At 43.6% G+C, this 16,759-nt stretch overlaps 1 protein-coding gene across 2 annotated transcripts in view; it reads right to left on the bottom strand.

Moving 5' to 3' along the window:
- ulk4 (unc-51 like kinase 4) overlaps positions 1–16,759 on the bottom strand; it is a 548,729-nt gene that overhangs the window by 347,725 nt on the left and 184,245 nt on the right. For both annotated transcript variants that reach the window (XM_068001818.1, XM_068001817.1), the window contains exons 20-21: positions 6,309–6,470; positions 4,364–4,546 (exon numbers count right to left, since the gene is read on the bottom strand). In XM_068001818.1, coding sequence (XP_067857919.1) covers positions 4,364–4,546; positions 6,309–6,470 — 345 coding nt within the window. The remainder of the gene's footprint in view (positions 1–4,363; positions 4,547–6,308; positions 6,471–16,759) is intronic.

The following is a 16,759-nucleotide window of genomic DNA, read 5'->3' as shown; positions in this document are numbered from 1 at the left end:
GGATGCTTTTGAAGGTGGGGAGAGAGATTGCAAAACAAAAGAGTTTAGAGAAGGAGTGCCAAAGTGGGGGGAACAAGGTGGCTGAAGGATTTGCCATTGACACCAAAGTGGAGGGAGGGGAGAATCTGCAGTTGATCAGAGTTGGGGAGAGCAGAAGGTGTAGACACGGACATAGGGCTGGAGGAGGTTGCCAAGATAGGAAAGGGTGAGGATAGGATCGGAGTTTTGCTAAGATAGAGTGATTAGGTAAGCCGGACTGTGTGGAATAGGTTGCAGGCAGGAGTTGGCAGGATATCTTGGTACCAGCAAGGAGGATACTAGAAACGTTGAGTCTAGATTCGACAACAGCTGGATGAGGGTTTCAAAGCCAGTTGCGGATGAGGTAGAGATGGGGAATGGCAATATTTCAGAAGTGAAGTAGGCAGTCTTGCTCAGTTCAAGGTTGAGCAGGTCATTAAGATTGTGTAAAGTCATACAGAGCTTGCGTGGAAATCTGGGAAAGGAGATGGGATCAGAAGCTGGAGCACAAAGATCCTGGCAGGGGCTGAACGGGATGGTTTCAATTTTGCAAGCAGTGAGGGACAAGAAATGCTTAGTTTGATCATGAAGTTGCATTGTGATGTAAGGGCAAGAGATATAACATTCATCATCACCACTCAAGCAAACTTCCAAAACTTCTCAATATGTAACAGTGGTGCTCATAGCACACCAGCCCACCTCTCCCTCATCTGTGCCCGATACCGCACACACTACAATAACAGAGGTCTGATTAAGGTTTTATATAGGCTCATTATTACCTCGACATAAAACCAAGACAGTATTATTGATATCATCCTATTAGCATCAGAAACAAACCTAGATTAAGGGACAGGAACTTTCGAAAAGGGGGGAAAATTTTTGCAGCAGAACCCCTGGAGAAACAGAATAAATGCCGAAAAATGGCTACCATTTCTCAAGGGATTCCACCAATCCTCAACTGCAGTTATGACATGAGATTGGGAGAACCCTGTAGAAATGCTCCATCATTTCAGATGAACTCTCAAGCGTTTCTCCCCTCGTACCCCATGGTGTAATTTCAAGGCCTTATTCTGGGATCTTGTTTTGGGAGTGACGTCTCTCTGCTCCACTCTCCTGAATTTACACTGTGGGTTGGGAGCTGGTCACTGTAAGTGCTGGGCTCCACTGTGTAATGTGGCAACCCAAAGTGCAAATGTGTAGGGCCAGCTCTTATATATTTAGATGACTGAATCCAGCAGCATTAATCCGATGGTACATTTGGACACCTACTTTTTTGTGGGCCCGTGAGGCTGTTGACTCCAGAAACCTCAGCCCAATACACTTAGGACTGCAGCTAACAGAAGGCAAATTGTGTATTTGCACCCACCTGCACTCCTGTAGTTAACAGCAACTTTCATCCATTATTAGTATGATCAGGCTTAAGTGCCAACCTGAATGAAATATTGGGGGAGTGGGCCTTTTTAATTTCCTCCCTCTACCTACTCCAGATTTACCAGTCACCCTCCTCTCTTCGTATGGTCGTCTGAATTTGTGTTCTTGTGCTGCGGATGCACCTAGTAAGTTGGAGGTTTGGCTGCTCTGGTAAATCCAACGGGGAGAGCGCTGGCAATGCCAGGGACAGTGGCAAAGACAATTAATTATAAGCAGCAACAGTGCATGTGCATTAAAATCAGCACAATGAAATTTTCCAAGCTCCAGGGAGTAGCAGTGACAGATGGGGCGACTCCCTGGAGTGGCAAGCAAGTGAAATAATCTCATTTTAATGTGTGTGGCTGCTGATAACTGACAGACCAAAGATGTCTGCTCTCCCCGGTGTTATCTCTGTCTGTGAAAAAGTGGGCCTCCTACCAGCAACTACTCCTCAGATTTGGGTGTGTTGCATCCCCAATATTAATCCTGGGGTAGCAGTTGGTAACATGTAGTAATGGAACGTGGACTGGCTCCCATGATTTCTCACATAAGTTCCTAACTTCAGCTGTTCCAAAGTGGAGCTGCTGAGTGATGTTTTCACTTGTGCTGTTGCTGCTGGGATTGCTCTGTCTCTAAACAGCATTTCTTGCATTCTTTCCCCAAAGAGCAAGAAAAAGAACAATGCTGAATCTCAGCTCTGGCAATTTCCCATAGTCAAGCAGATTGTGACTGACTGTCATCCAGGGACAGCTGGAACAGCAACACCTAAGGGCCACAGGGGACGGGGATTTGGGCGCCAAGTGGCTCGTGTGCAATATTGCGAGCCCTATTGGTCTCAGGTCTGGAATACTTAGGCCACTGCAAACTTCACCCCTGCTTGAATTTTCTTCCCATTTTACTCCTCCCCTACATTTAAACAACAACAACAACTTGCATTTATATAATGCCTTTAATGTAGTAAAACATCACAAGTCGCTTCACAGGAGCGTTATCAAACAAAATTTGACACCAAGCTATATAAGGAGATAGGAGATATTAGTACGAGTGACCAGAAGCTTGGTCTAAGAGGTAGGTTTTAAGGAACGTCTTAAAGGAGGAGAGAGAGGTAGTAAGGCGGAGAGGTTTAGGGAGGGAATTTCAGAGCTTAAGGCCTAGGCAGCTGAAGACACGGACGCCAATGGTGGAGTGATTAAAATCGGAGCTTTGCAAGAGGCAACAATTGGAGGAGGATGTAGAAAGCTACTTCCAAAGTTCCACATGACGCATGGGCAGTTAAAAGCCTTTTGCAAATTGCAGAGCTCGAAAGTAAATTGCAAGTGCTGAATAGTGAAGCTATGGACATGGAAAAATACTGAACAATTTGACTTGATTGTTCAGAGAACTGTGAGTTTTGAGGCAGACCTTTCTCTGTCGAGATTAAGTACGTGTGTATGATGTGTCAGCTTGAATGAATTGATAATATAACTCTCGCCTCTGAATCAGAAACCCCACTATGGACTCCCCACTATAGACCTGAGCACATAATCTAAGTGGACATTCCAGAGCAGTATTGAGTGCTACATTGTCAGAGGTGCTGTCTTTCAGATGAGACGTTAAACCGAGGCTCGTCTGCCAGCTCAGATGGATGTAAAAGATCCCATGGCATTATTTGAAAAGGAGCATGAAGATCTCCTGGTTTCCTGGCCAACAACCCTCCTTCAAACAACACCATCCAAAAACAGATTATCTGGTCATTTATTCACATACTATATGTGGGACCTTGCTACATTTGCCTATATAACAGTGACTGAACTTCAAAATAATTTATTGCTTGTAAGCTCTTTGGGACATCTGAGGGTGCTATATAAATGCAAGCTCGTTTTTTCTTTCTGTACATGGTTTGGGGAAAAAGTGGGCTTCATGGGATGATGATCTTTTCTCATTTTATTCTTTCTTATGTTCTTTTCAAAATACAGGCAGGCAAAATAGTGTGGGAATGTTGTGAAGCCAAGACCACAAAACGCATGGTTGCTTAGAGGCTTGTAGGATATATCAAAGTCAGCATCTAAGAGTTCTGTTTAGATTGGCATTAATAGCATCATTCTGGTACAACTATCACAGGCAGAGGGATGAGATTCTGTACCAATGTTCACACTGAAAAGTATGCTACAGAGTGAAGTCTATGTTGGAGTTGTTTTATTGAGAAAAGCTAGTAAAAGATCAAGGCACACACTGCAGGATACCACTAAAGTTGAGAAGATGAGGTAGATGAAGTGAGGCAAAGGTAGTGATGCTGTACAAGAGTTTAAAAACATTGTAGACTGGAAGAGAGACAGGCAAGGGGAAAGAATGAGCTTGTTTACGAACTGTGCAATGAGCCTTAATTTCAACACGGTGAGAATGCAAGGATTAGGAAGAGCATGCAGGATAACCTGGCACAGAAATTGCTCTACTTTTTAAAGCTCAAGCATTTGAGGGAAGCATGGGAGAGCTTCATACAGCTGCTGCCATCTGGATTGTGGTTCAAGTACAGCACATGTACAGTTTAACAAAATCTTCCGGATCTATTTTACTGTGGTGAGGAGAAGTCACTAGCTTCAGGAAAGAGTAGATAAGGAGATAAAATATACAAAAGATAACTTGAAGTGAATTCAAGGCAATGATCTAACCTTTAGTGTTTGTCACTTTGTATGATATATCTAAACCCTTCTATTGCACTGCCAATACTTAGAACTGTTATCGGCTATACAGTAATATATGCTATGAAATCAATTGTTACCCACACCTCTGCCATCACTGATAGTGAACAAAATTAAGAAATATGGAAAGAATAAAATAACTCTTACTCCCTTGTCGTGAAAAAGTATAAACAATTTTCAGGTCTGAAGATATTTTACAAACATAAACAAATACATGGAGTAAATATTAACTAAATGAAATTAATCTTGTGTCATACCTTTTCCTGCACCAGTCTTTGTAAGTGCACACCAGATGACAACATTGCAATAAACATAGTCAACATGTACTGTTGAATGCGGCTTATCCCAGCCACCAGGGAGTTCAGCACTGCTGTCAGGCCGACCTTGTCAATGACACTTTGAAAAGCACTAGCAGAATGGCGAGTAATCCTACATAAAGCCTGCAGGGACCAGAGAAAATTTTATAGATACACTCTAATTAAACACCAAATATAAATTATCATACAATTTATGGCTGAAAAGTTTTCTGAATTCCCATTTGGTTCACTTCAATTTTATACCAGCTGATCGATATGGAATAGTCCTTTTAAAAACAAGCACTACTTTATAATAAGAAATTAATTCAACAAGCAGACCAGGAGATCAGCTGGGATTTAAATATGTTTACTGCAGCTTTATTTAAATCAATTTGCTTGTGAGCTAGCTTTTTTTGTTGATATGTGTTTTCCTTTTATCATTCTCTTCTTATAACCCGTGCCAACATCAGTCAGGAAAGAAAAGCCCACAGACACAATCAATGCTGTTTAGTAGTTGAACTGCTGGAGTGAGATGGGCGGGGGAGGTGGGAAGTGACATGAACACTTTCCAACAATTTAGCCAAGACTCACAACATTGGCCTTCTGGGAACTGGGTTATGTAGTGGGATAGCTCACTGTCCTTACACCTCTGAGTTCAAATCCAGCCCACATTGATTGAATGAAAGATCTGTCTCTGTTTGAACCATAAGAGTCCAACATGAAATTAGTTTGGATCACTTCAGTGGGCATGAGCTTGCAATACCTGTTGGCTATGAATGGTCAGAAAATTTAAGTTCAAAATTGCCCCTAATTTTGCAATCTCACTCAGAAAAGGAGATTGGTGTGTAAAAATGGGAATATTACTATGGTGGTGCTTTTCTGAGGTTGGGTTTAAGGTACACTGTTGGGCCACAGTAGGGATGGGGTTCCCTGCTATTCATAACTTGGGAAAGCTTAATGCAGACACTGGCTAACCAAGAATGGGGGGGAAATTATTCCTTTCCTTGATACAAGCTTATTGATCACCATAAAGACTCCTGAAGTATAAATTTAAAAAGAGAGAAAACATTTGTTTGGTGAAAGTATGAGGGTATGGGGACATTTTATGAGACTCAGTTGTTGACACAAAGGCTTGCTAGATGCAAGAACTGGTTGGAGATAAGGCTATATAATACCATTGCCCCAAGTTTCTGATGCATGCTAGCTCCTAGGAATGCTCTGGGCCTGCAGTAAAGCCTCACAAAATTACGTGAATGTATCAACTGAGACTTGGATTTGAAACTCCTGTTTTCGAATCAAGGCAACCAAACTTGAATCATTGCTGGCAGATGCTCACTTAGTTACTTTTAAACCAACAACTAGAAGTATGTGTTGGCATATTTTGATACCAAGTAGTTAAGCTTGAAACAGTTTTAAAGTGGATTTTTATTTGCGAGGTGGCATGACTGTGCTGTGTACTGGAGCACTGAAGTGCAGCACCAGGGATTGATGGGATGCAGGTGGGATTCCTCACTCCATTGAGATATCACTGATAGTGATCATAACTTTGCTGATGCCAGGAATCATCAAGCCAGAACTAATGATCTTCCTGCAGTATGGGAGGGAAAAAAATGGGACGTGGAGACTCGAGCTGGCTACTCTCGCATGCCTCCTATCAGACGGACAAGCGACGTTGGCAATGTTGCAGGAGTGGGTACTTGCTCCTCTCTCTCTTAGATTCAAGAGATATCTGGACCAGTGAAGGAAGAAAAGGGATAGTAGGAAATCAACATCCGTGCCCTTACTAAAGGATTCATGCCTTCAAAAAAGTGAATTTTGATTTGAAACACCTTAAGATTATTAAAAAGAAATCTAAATTTACAGCTGTGTCATAATAGATTATTTAAGTTGCGTATTTAAAGCTTACCGAAATGGTGGTTACCCGCAAAGAGTCGACGGTTGAATGTGTAAACAGGTACCAAAGCAACAGACCGATCTCTCCAGTAATGAATCCTTGAGCAGGAGATGAATTAGTGGTACAGACATTCTCCACAATCTTTGCAGCTAAATGATTAGTAACAGGATCTCCCTACAAAGAGAAACCACATCAGAAGAGAACACAGTGACCCTTTTGGAGCTTTTTAAAAATTGTGGTAAAGTTAAGAGAGCGGGGGTGGTGATATGCAGAAGACATGTTGTATACTTATTTTCGATTGCGATTGTTCAGTTATAGTGCGTTACCACACATTACTTTCACAGTAAATACAAAGCATGCAGTTCAGAGTGGCCTGGGGTGGTTGGCTCTGAAGAGTGTTATGACTCTAGTACAAGTACCCAGGTATTTTGCTGCAAATTAATTTTTTATTATAAACCAGATATTTAAACAATGTGTTGTATCAGAGGCTGTGCCATGCTTTATTAGTGTGTTCGTGAGCAGTCCCTGATTACAACTAATAGCAAGGTGTTCAGCATTCACTGTGGCTTTCAGCTCATCAATGAGCATAAAGCTGGTGGATTGGGAACATATATAAATGAGTTCCTTACGGTGCGACCACAGCAGATCAATTGTGAAAAGATCAAATCTGATTTTCCTCAGTAAAATAGACTATTATTTTAATCTAATGCTGTTTAAAGAAGCACTGGCAGCTCCTAATATCACAATGATGTAATATTTAATCAGAAAATATAGGGAAAACTCGTCATTAAAGAAGTGATTTTTTTTTGCATTTTGCTATAAAATGATTTCTGATCATAGCTCATTGATTAAATGCCCCTCGAGGCTGTGAGCCTCGAAGCATTGCAGCATAGCCCCAAGCACTTGTCCTGTTCATAGTAGCTTTGTATTGGGTTTTATAACAAGCTGCATTGGAAGAGAAGGACTGGGAATATGCAGCGCAATAAAGATTTTAAAATCTTTTATATATATATATTATTTAATTTTAAAAATTGTAAAGTGAAATTAAAAAAACACCTCAATTAGAAACTGGGATCTTTGTTTTTCTGAGGCTTGGGATGCTGAAGTATATTGCTTTGTTGAGAACTTTCTGCAACTTAATATTGGCAAGAGCAAAGCTATCCTGTTTGGCACCTGTCAGAAATTCTGCACACTAATCCGTGACCTCACTTCCGTCCCGACTGTTTGTTCAGATTGAACCAGGCAGTGCGCAAGCTCAGTGTCATATCTGATCTTAAGCTGTGCTTCAAGTCCTGCATCCTATCCATAACAATACTGCTTATTTCTACCTCAGCAATTTTGTCTGCCTTCGTCCATACCTCACCCCCAATGCCACTGAAATGCTAAACCACGCCTTTTTGACTTTCAGGCCCAACTTCTTTAATGATCATAGCAACAGTAGTAAGCCATTTGGCCCGTCGAGGCTGCTCTGCCATTTAGTTCAGCACAAAATGGCAGAAATATTGAATAGTTACTTTGCCTCAGTATTTACCAGGGAGACTAAAAAGGTGGACATGACTTTAGACAAAGAGATCAAAAAAGATCTAACGCCATTTAAGATAGAAAGGGGGAAGATAATTGATAAATTAATCAAACTTAGAGAGGATAAAACCCCTGGTCCGGATGGACTGCACCTGCACACATTAAAAGAAGTTAGGGAAGAGATAGCGGCACTATTACATATATATAAAAATTCATTAGAAAAGAGAATAGTGCCAGAGCACTGGCGGATTGCTAATGTTATTCTTATATTTAAAAAGGGAGATAGAACAAGTACAGGGAATGATAGACCAGTTAGCTTAATGTCGGAGGTAAGAAAGATAACGGAACCTTTACTCAAAGATGTAACAGAAAAACATCTGGAAACTGAAAATATAACAGAATAGTCAGTGTGGATTTCAAAAGGGAAGGTCATGCTTGACCTAACTTATTGAATTCTTTGAAGAAGTAACAGAAAGAGTAGACAAGGATAATGTAGTAGATGTAATATATTTGGATTTTCAAAAGGTCTTCAATAAGGTACTGCATAGTAGACTCATGACTAAGGTCAGAGCATGTGGAGTCAGGGGACAACTAGCAGAATGGATAGCAAGCTGGCTACAAAACAGAAAACAGAGGGTAGGAGTTAAGGGTAGCTACTTAGAGTGGTAAAAGGTGGGAAGTGGTGTTCCCCAAGGATCGGTGCTGGGACCAATGTTGTTCACAATTTACAGCAATGATCTGGACTCGGGAACTGGAAGTACAATTTCAAATTTTCTGGACCACACCAAATTGGGGGGAATAGTTAATATCGAAGAAGACTGCGACAAAATATGAGAAGACATTATTAAACTTTTAGATTGGGCGTGTAACTGGCAAATGAATTTCAATATAGATAAGTGTGAGGTATTACATTTTGGTGGGAAGAATAAGGAGGCCACATACAGCTTTGATAATAAAAGTCTAAATGGGGTAGAGGAGCAAAGGGATCTGGGGGTAAAGATACACAAATTACTAAAAGTAGCGACGCAGGTTAATAAGGCCATAAAAAAGCAAACACTGGGGTTCATTTCTAGAGGGATAGAACTGAAAAGTTATGTTAAACTTGTATCGAACCTTGGTGAGACCATGCTTGGAGTACTGTGCACAGTTCTGGTCTCCATATTATAAAAAGGATATAGAGGCACTGGAGAAGGTGCAAAAAAGATTCACAAGGATGATACCAGAATTGGGAGGATATACTTATCAGGAAAGGCTGAACAGGCTGGGGCACTTTTCTCTAGAAAAGAGAAGACTGAGGGGTGACCTGATAGAGGTTTTTAAGATTATGAAAGGGTTTGATATGGTAGACCTAGAGAAGATGTTTCCACTTGTGGGGAGACCAAAACTAGGGGCCATAAATACAAGATAGCCACCAATAAATCCAATAGGGAATTAAGGAGAAACTTCTTTACCCAAAGAGTGGCAAGAATGTGGAACTGGCTACCACGGGGAATAGTTGAGGCTAGTGTGGAGCATAAATGCTGACATAGAACAGTTGGGCCGAATGGGCTGTTTCTGTGTTATTGATTCTATGTAAAAATGTTTCTCTTTTTAATCTCAATTCCATGCCATTCTTCTTAACCCTAAAAACCCTTACTTCCCAAGTAAGTATCGAGTTCACTTTTGACATCGATTGATTGGGCATAAAAATATAAGAAATAGGAGCAGGAGTAGGTCATACGGCCCCTCAAACCTGCTCTGCCATTCAATAAGATCATGGCTGATCGTCGACCTCAATTCCACTTTTCTGCTCGATCCCCATATCCCTTGATTCCCTTAGAGTTCAAAAATCTATCAATCTCAGACTTGAATATACTCAACGACTGAGCATCCACAGAACCTCCGGGATAGAGAATTCCAAATATTCTTGATCCTCCTCATCTCAGTCCTAAATGTCCAACCCCTTATCCTGAGACTATGACCCCTAGTTCTAGACTCTCTAACCAGGGGAAACATCCTCTCAGCATCTACCCTGTCAAGCCCTCTTAGAATCTTATAGGTTTCAATGAGATCACCTCTCATTCTTCTAAACTCCAGAGAGCATAGGCCCATTCTACTCAATATCTTTGAGCTTCTGGGGCGAAGTGTTCAACATTCTCACAACATTTTGTATGAAGAAGTTTAACCTATATTTGCTTTAAAACAAACAAGTATGAATTCTATGATTACGTCCAGTTATTCTGGGTTCCCCTGCTAGAAGGAAGATTCGTTCCCATCCACCCTATCAATTCCCTTCATTATTTCAAAGATCTTAATCAGATCATCCCTTTACCTCTTCATCTTCAGGGAATATAACCAAGTTTACCCAGTTTCTTATCATAACTCAGTCCCTTTATCTCAGCTATCATCCTGGTGAATCATCATTGACTTTCTCCAAAGCCGGTACATCCTTCCAAATGAGGTCTCACCAGTGCTCTGCATAATTTCAGTAGCGTGTCCTTGCTTTTGTATTCTGCACCTTTTGCGATGAAGCTCAGAATGTTATTGGCATTTTTGATTGCTTTTTTCACCTGTGAGCTAGTTTTTAATGACTTGTGTACTTGAACCACTTTGTTCATCTACCACCCTCCACCCCAGAGTGCTTCCCTTTTTAGATTATATTCCCACTTGCCATTCTTATATCTAAAGTATACTAATTCACATTTGTTACATTAAAGTAACCATTATATTACATTAATGCCATTATTCTGCCCTTCTGCTTAGCACTGGAAGATTGGAAGGTAGCAAATGTTATACCTTATTCAAAAAAAGAGGCATGGATAGAACCAAGTAACTACAGGTCGGTGAGTTTATGCTTTAATCTTCACAATTCACCATGCATCCTAGCTTAATACATCTAACAAGTTGGATGTACTCCCTTCTATTCCCAAATCCAGGAAAGTAAATATCACGACGGTCGGTGGTGCACCCATGATGACGTTACGTTGTAACATGATGACATCAGCAGTTGCCGTTTCAAAATCATGGTGCTGCTGGTACAGTGTTTTCAGTGGCTAGAGTTAAATCATCAGCAGGTGCTAAGACAAAGTGAAAAACAGGTTTTGCAGGTCTAAATAAATCTGGCAGTTTTGTCTTCATCTGGCATTTGGCTGAATGGGATCTGGACTATGGGAGCCAGTGGCTGAAAACCTTGGAAGATGTCTCATCTCACGTTTTACAAAGAAGCAAGAATGTGCTGCCCAGAAATTCACTTGGTGGTCAGACAGAAAAGATAATATCCAAATAATACAACTTTATGATTCTGAGTATTAGTACGGTTAGCAAACTTTTAAAATGATCGTTTCTTTTCAACACTGTACCTTGTTACAAAGAAACCTAACCCTTACAATGTATATGTATAAATGCTAAACGTAATAGTGAGGATATTGACTTATCTGTGTGACTGCACCAATTGCATTCTGAGCGAGGAACTTTCACTTCAAAATGTTTCTCTAATTATTAACAGCAGGGGCTCGGCCAATGAGAATGTTTCATTTTTTGCATATATATGGTAGACATCGCTGGTTTGGCAACCTGGCACTGATGTTGAAAAGGAAGCTTTTCAATTTAATCATTCCAGTTCTAAATTTCTTCAGTGCATGCAATATTGAATCAGGACAATGTCAAGCACCGTGGGACACATCAAATAATATTGTGTAGATAGTCGTGAATTAGACTTTGTTATTAAACTTTAGACATTTGAGACATAACTGTAATTATATACACATAGAGTTCTAAGTGACATGGTTTGAAGCTAACCAGACCAGAAAGCACCAAGTTTGATCCCTGGCCTATGGTGAATTAGCTGATCTCACCCAGGGTGCCAGTTAAATGCTGCATTTGATCTTAGATCCCTAGGCTCAGCTGTGATGCTTTCAATGGTTAAATACGATATTCACTATCTAGATTGACACAACTGAGTGGAGTACTAGAAGGCTCTCTGTACCTGCAGAACTATAACTCAGTAATGGAGGTTATATTGGAAACCACTGAAAGTGGGTGCTGGGATCGTGGTATGCGAGTAACCCGTGCCGGTTGTAGCGATGCAGGCAGCAGATAACATTCATGGCACCTGATGATTTAAATGATCGCTGTGTGCAGTCAGCACTACCTGTGTTGTTGAGTGGCTGCACACATCAGCAGGAGGCCCCAATATCGGGAGTGTCAAGCCTTACTTAAAGGCAGCCTGCACCTCTTAAAGGGGAGGTGTGGCTGCAGGAAGTGCTGGAAGTCCATTGGGAAGTAACTCTGTGCTGGAATATAGTGAAAAATGGCTGGATCTGCAAGAGAGCATGCACCAAAGTTCTCAGATGATGCAATAGAGGCCTTGGTGGAGGAGCTGGACAGAAGGAGGGGCATCCTGCATCTGCAGGGAGGTAGGAGGCCTTCCAGACATATGCTGAAGAGACAGCGGGAGGAAGTAGCAGATGGGGTCAATGCCAGGAGTATCGCACCACGCACGTGGATGCAGTGCAGGAAGAAGTTCAATGATTTGACACGAGTGGTCAAGCTGAGTTAGTTCAATTGTTAAATGGCATCTCCTACCAACTGCACCATTAGCCTCATCCACTGCTCCGCGCATGACATCCCCCATCACCCAACAAACTCTTCCAATCAGTACTCAACTCTTCAAATCAGAGGCGTCATCACACCCTCACACATTACCACTGCAAACCGCACACCCACAACTCACAGGTCACGCACACTGGCAGCTGTGCAACAATGACAGCCACATCACCCAAACATCTTGCAGGCCACTCACTGACACACTTCCCTCTTTCTTGCAGGAGAAGGTGGCCCACAACAACAGGCAGCAGGAAAGAACTGGAGGAGGACAGGCAGGCCTTCACGTCCTCACTGCCATTGAGAAGACAGTGCTGTCCATCATTGGAAGGATCATCGCTGAGGTCGTGGCCACTAGCGGTGCTGGAGGGATCAATGATGAGGGTCTCTGCATACCTAATCCTCCTTCTCGCTTCCCACGTCTCCAGCATCCCACAATAATTCCTGACTCATGTGCTGCAGATGGTGTATGCATGCACTTCTTACTTTCTCCTCTCCCCGCACCACAACTCAACCCATGTCCTTTTGTCATTTCAGATACCCAAAAACTGGAACCTGCACAGTCAGAGGAGGCAGAGGAAGATGACAGTGATGATGAAGACACACCGTCACTCGATCTTACACTTGAGCCATCAGCTCAGAGACTGCCACTGCGCATAGTTTAAAGGCTAGGGTAGAGGAGAAATCGGCACGTGGTGAGACACCGGGCACAAGTGTGCAGGAGCCAGGGCGGGGGAAGAGATACCACAGGTGCCAGCTCACCGGAGGATTAGGTATGCAGAGACCCTCATCATTGATCCCTCCAGCACCCCTAGTGGCCAAGGCCTCAGCGATGGTCCTTCCAATGATGGACAGCACTGTCTTCTCGATGGCAGTGAGGACGTGTAGGCGTGCCTGTCCTCCTCCAGTTCTTTCCTGCTGCCTATTGTTATGGGCCACCTTCTCCTGCAAGAAAGAGGGAAGTGTGTCAGTGAGTGTCCTGAAAGATGTTAGTTCTGCTGCAGAGGAGTCAGATGATGACTTCGATGGGCCAGGCTTCAGAAGATGGCTGATGGGTGTACACCACCAAATGCTTGGTGCACTAGAAAGCCTGCCAGAAAGCCTGCGCACAATGTTAAGGGGCATGGAGGAGTCCAGCTCCAGCTTGGCACAGGGCTTTGCGCAGAGCTTGGAGCCCATCCGTTCCCACATGGAACGGGTGGTCACCTCCATCAGCACACCTGTGGAACCCACCATGATGCAACGTCTGATGACAGATGTCACAGCTTCCATTGCAGCACAAACAGCTGCCATCCAAGCTCAGACTGCTGCATTTGGAGCTCAGACTGATGCTATCGTGGCTCTGGGTACTACTGTCAAAAAGGGCTTCTAGGACATCACAGCAGTCCAGCAATCTGCTCTCCAGCAGATCACCAGGATTGCTGAGGTGCCGCCCCGGGAAAGTAGCAGTGGCTCCATGGAAGACAAACCTGCTGTCCGTCTCAAGGTGACAGCATTCTTGCTCCCACCTCTGCCAGTCCGCTTTGCCCTTGCTGTTGCCTGTCAGCCAGCCAGGCCAGACTGCTGCAGCCTAGTCCGAGATGCTGCAGTCTGAAGCCGGGCCCTCCCAGCCCAGAGCTGCTCGAGGTCATCCTCCAAGGCCATCTGCACTCTCCTCCATTGAAGGTCAGCAGCCTTCCACCACCCATGCTCCAGCCACTGGGGATGCACCTCGTAGGAGCACTAGGAAAGGTAAAGGCACATGAACTACAGGCATTAAGGGAATGCACAAGGGTGAATAGTATCAGTTTGTTTGCATAATTTCATGTGTAAATCTATAAATGTGGTTTTGAATTTGTATTTGGTGCTGGTTTTCATTTCTGCGATGGGCTGAGGGGAGAAGCAATGTGTAATCGTAAGGAGGATGATTTGATGGTCATGTGGGAGAGGAAAGGTAAGGAGTATGGGACTGTTGGTGAATCGGGAGGTATTGATGATGTTGCTGGTATCGCTCATTAATAATCTGATCATGCGAGCCCTGGCAGGCAGGGCCTGTCTACCTTGATGCCTCCATGCCTCTTCCTCCACTTCCTCCTCCTCTGTCTCTTTCTCCTCTGCCTCCACCTCTTCCTCCGCCTGTTGCTCAGGTTCTCGCCTGACAGATGGTAGCAAGGGCTGTTCCCTCATAATGGCAAGGTAGTGCAGCATGCAGCATACAATGACAAATCGTGATACCCACTCAGTTGAGTACTACAGGGCTCCTCCAGAGCGGTCCAGGCAGCGGAAGCATTGCTTGAGGACGCCTATGGTTTGCTCTATGATGTTCCGTGTAGCAGCTTGGCTCTCGTTGTAGGCCTGCTGTGCACGTGTGCGTGGGTTCCTGACCGGAGTCATGAGCCATTTCATAAGGGGATAACGCATGTCACCCAGTAGCCAGCCTTTGACTTGCTGTGCTGGTTAAAATATAGGTGACACGTTGGACTGCCGCAGAATGAAAGAATCATGACTGCTGCCAGGATAGTAGGCATTGACCTGCATGATGCGCTGCATGTGGTTGCACACCAGCTGCACATTATGGAGTGGAATCCCTTTCTGTTCATGAATATGACTGAGTTCAGATGTGGAGCAGGCATGGTAATATGTGTGCAGTCAATGGCACCCTGTACCATGGGGAAGCCTGCAATGCGAGCAAACCCTCATGCTCACTCCCGCTGCTTGTCTCTGGCAAGAGGGAATGAGATGAATCTGTTTATGAGTGCATACAGGACGCCAGTGACCTCCCTTATACAGCAGTGCACTGCAAACTGCGAGATGTTGCTTATATCCCCAACAGCAGCCTGAAAGGAGCCAGAGCCGTAAAAATTAAGCGCCACAGATACCTTGACAGCCACAGGCAATGCTGCCCTTGCTCTGCTTTGAGACTGCAGTTGTGCTGCAGCAGTTGACAAATCTCAAACACAACCTCTTTAGTTGACCGCAGCCATCTGATGCACTGGTGGTCGCTGAGGTTGAGGTAAGAGAATTAGTCCCTGAAGACCCTTGCGAGATATGGCCTCCTGCTGAGTGCCATGCTCCTCCTCCTCCTCCTCCCTCTTCTAGCAGCTTGTCCTGCTCTGTGTGGCCTCTCTACATGCTCCCAGTCATGTTCGATTCCCAGAGGAAACCTTAGCAGGCCATCCATGTCTGGAAGCAACTTTTTTCAGCACGCTATTTTAAATGCCACTAACAGTACTGCAAGACCAGCCAGACCACTCTCTATAGAATATTGCAACTTTAGCCAAGTATAGGAAACTTCCAAAAACACATACCATTGCACCAGCAGCCAGAATTATCCAGCAACTAATCTGTAGCTCCTGCATGATCCCTTTAAATAGTGCTGGTTGGGGGGTGGTCCTTCATACCGTTTAAGTCCTGTTCAGCTATGCGGGGTTAAGACTGGAGCGGGGAGTTCCAAAATAGCAGCAGTCCCTTTAAATCAGCGTTGCACATTGATTCACATCATAACCTCCCTGCTCTATATGCTGCCGGTGTTTGTTTTGCCTTTACCAAGATGGCATCTTGTGCACTTCACGTCGGAAGTGTGCGTGCACATCTCGGATGCTATTTTCGGGTGTCCATGTAGCGCCTACAAAACAGGTGCTATGCAGCCCAATTTCGCCCCCAATGGGGGAACACGGGGGAGCAAACTGGATTAAAAAATAACAGAGAAATGTGGTAAGAGTTTTTTGATGAGGTAACAGAAAGGGTAGATGAGGGCAATGCAGTTGATGTGGTGCATATGGATTTTCAAAAAGCATTTGATAAAGATTAAGATTGCAGCCCATGGAATAAAGGGGGCAATAGCAACATGGATGCAGAATTGGCTAAATGACAGGAAAGAGAGTAGTGGTGAACAATTGTTTTTCGGACTGGAGGGAGGTGTACAGTGGTGTCCCCAGGGGTCGCTGCTAGGACCACTGCTTTTCTTGATATATTTTAATGACTTGGACTTAGGAGTACAGGGCACAATTTCAAAATTTGCAGATGACACAAAACTTGGAAGGGTAGTGAGCAGTGAGGAGAATAGTGATAGACTTCAAGAGGACATAGACCTGCTGGTGGAATGGGCGGACACGTGGCAGATGAAGGTTAACACAGAAAAATGCGAGGTGATGCATTTCGGTAGGAAAAATGAGGAGAGGCAATATAAACTAGAGGGCACAATTCTAAAAGGGGTAGAGGAACAGAGGGATCTGCGGGTATATGTGCACAAATCATTGAAGGTGGCAGGGCTGGTTGAAAAAGCAGTTAAAAAAGCATACAGGATTCTGGGCTTTATAAATAGAGGCATAGAGTAAAAAAGCAAGGTAGTCAAGATGAACCTTAATAAAACTCTGGTTCGA

This window comes from Heptranchias perlo, chromosome 2 (assembly GCF_035084215.1).
Source record: "Heptranchias perlo isolate sHepPer1 chromosome 2, sHepPer1.hap1, whole genome shotgun sequence".
Lineage (NCBI taxonomy): Eukaryota > Metazoa > Chordata > Chondrichthyes > Hexanchiformes > Hexanchidae > Heptranchias > Heptranchias perlo.
Note: the sequence above shows the minus strand (reverse complement) of the source record. Positions and strands in the feature narration are given on the sequence as shown.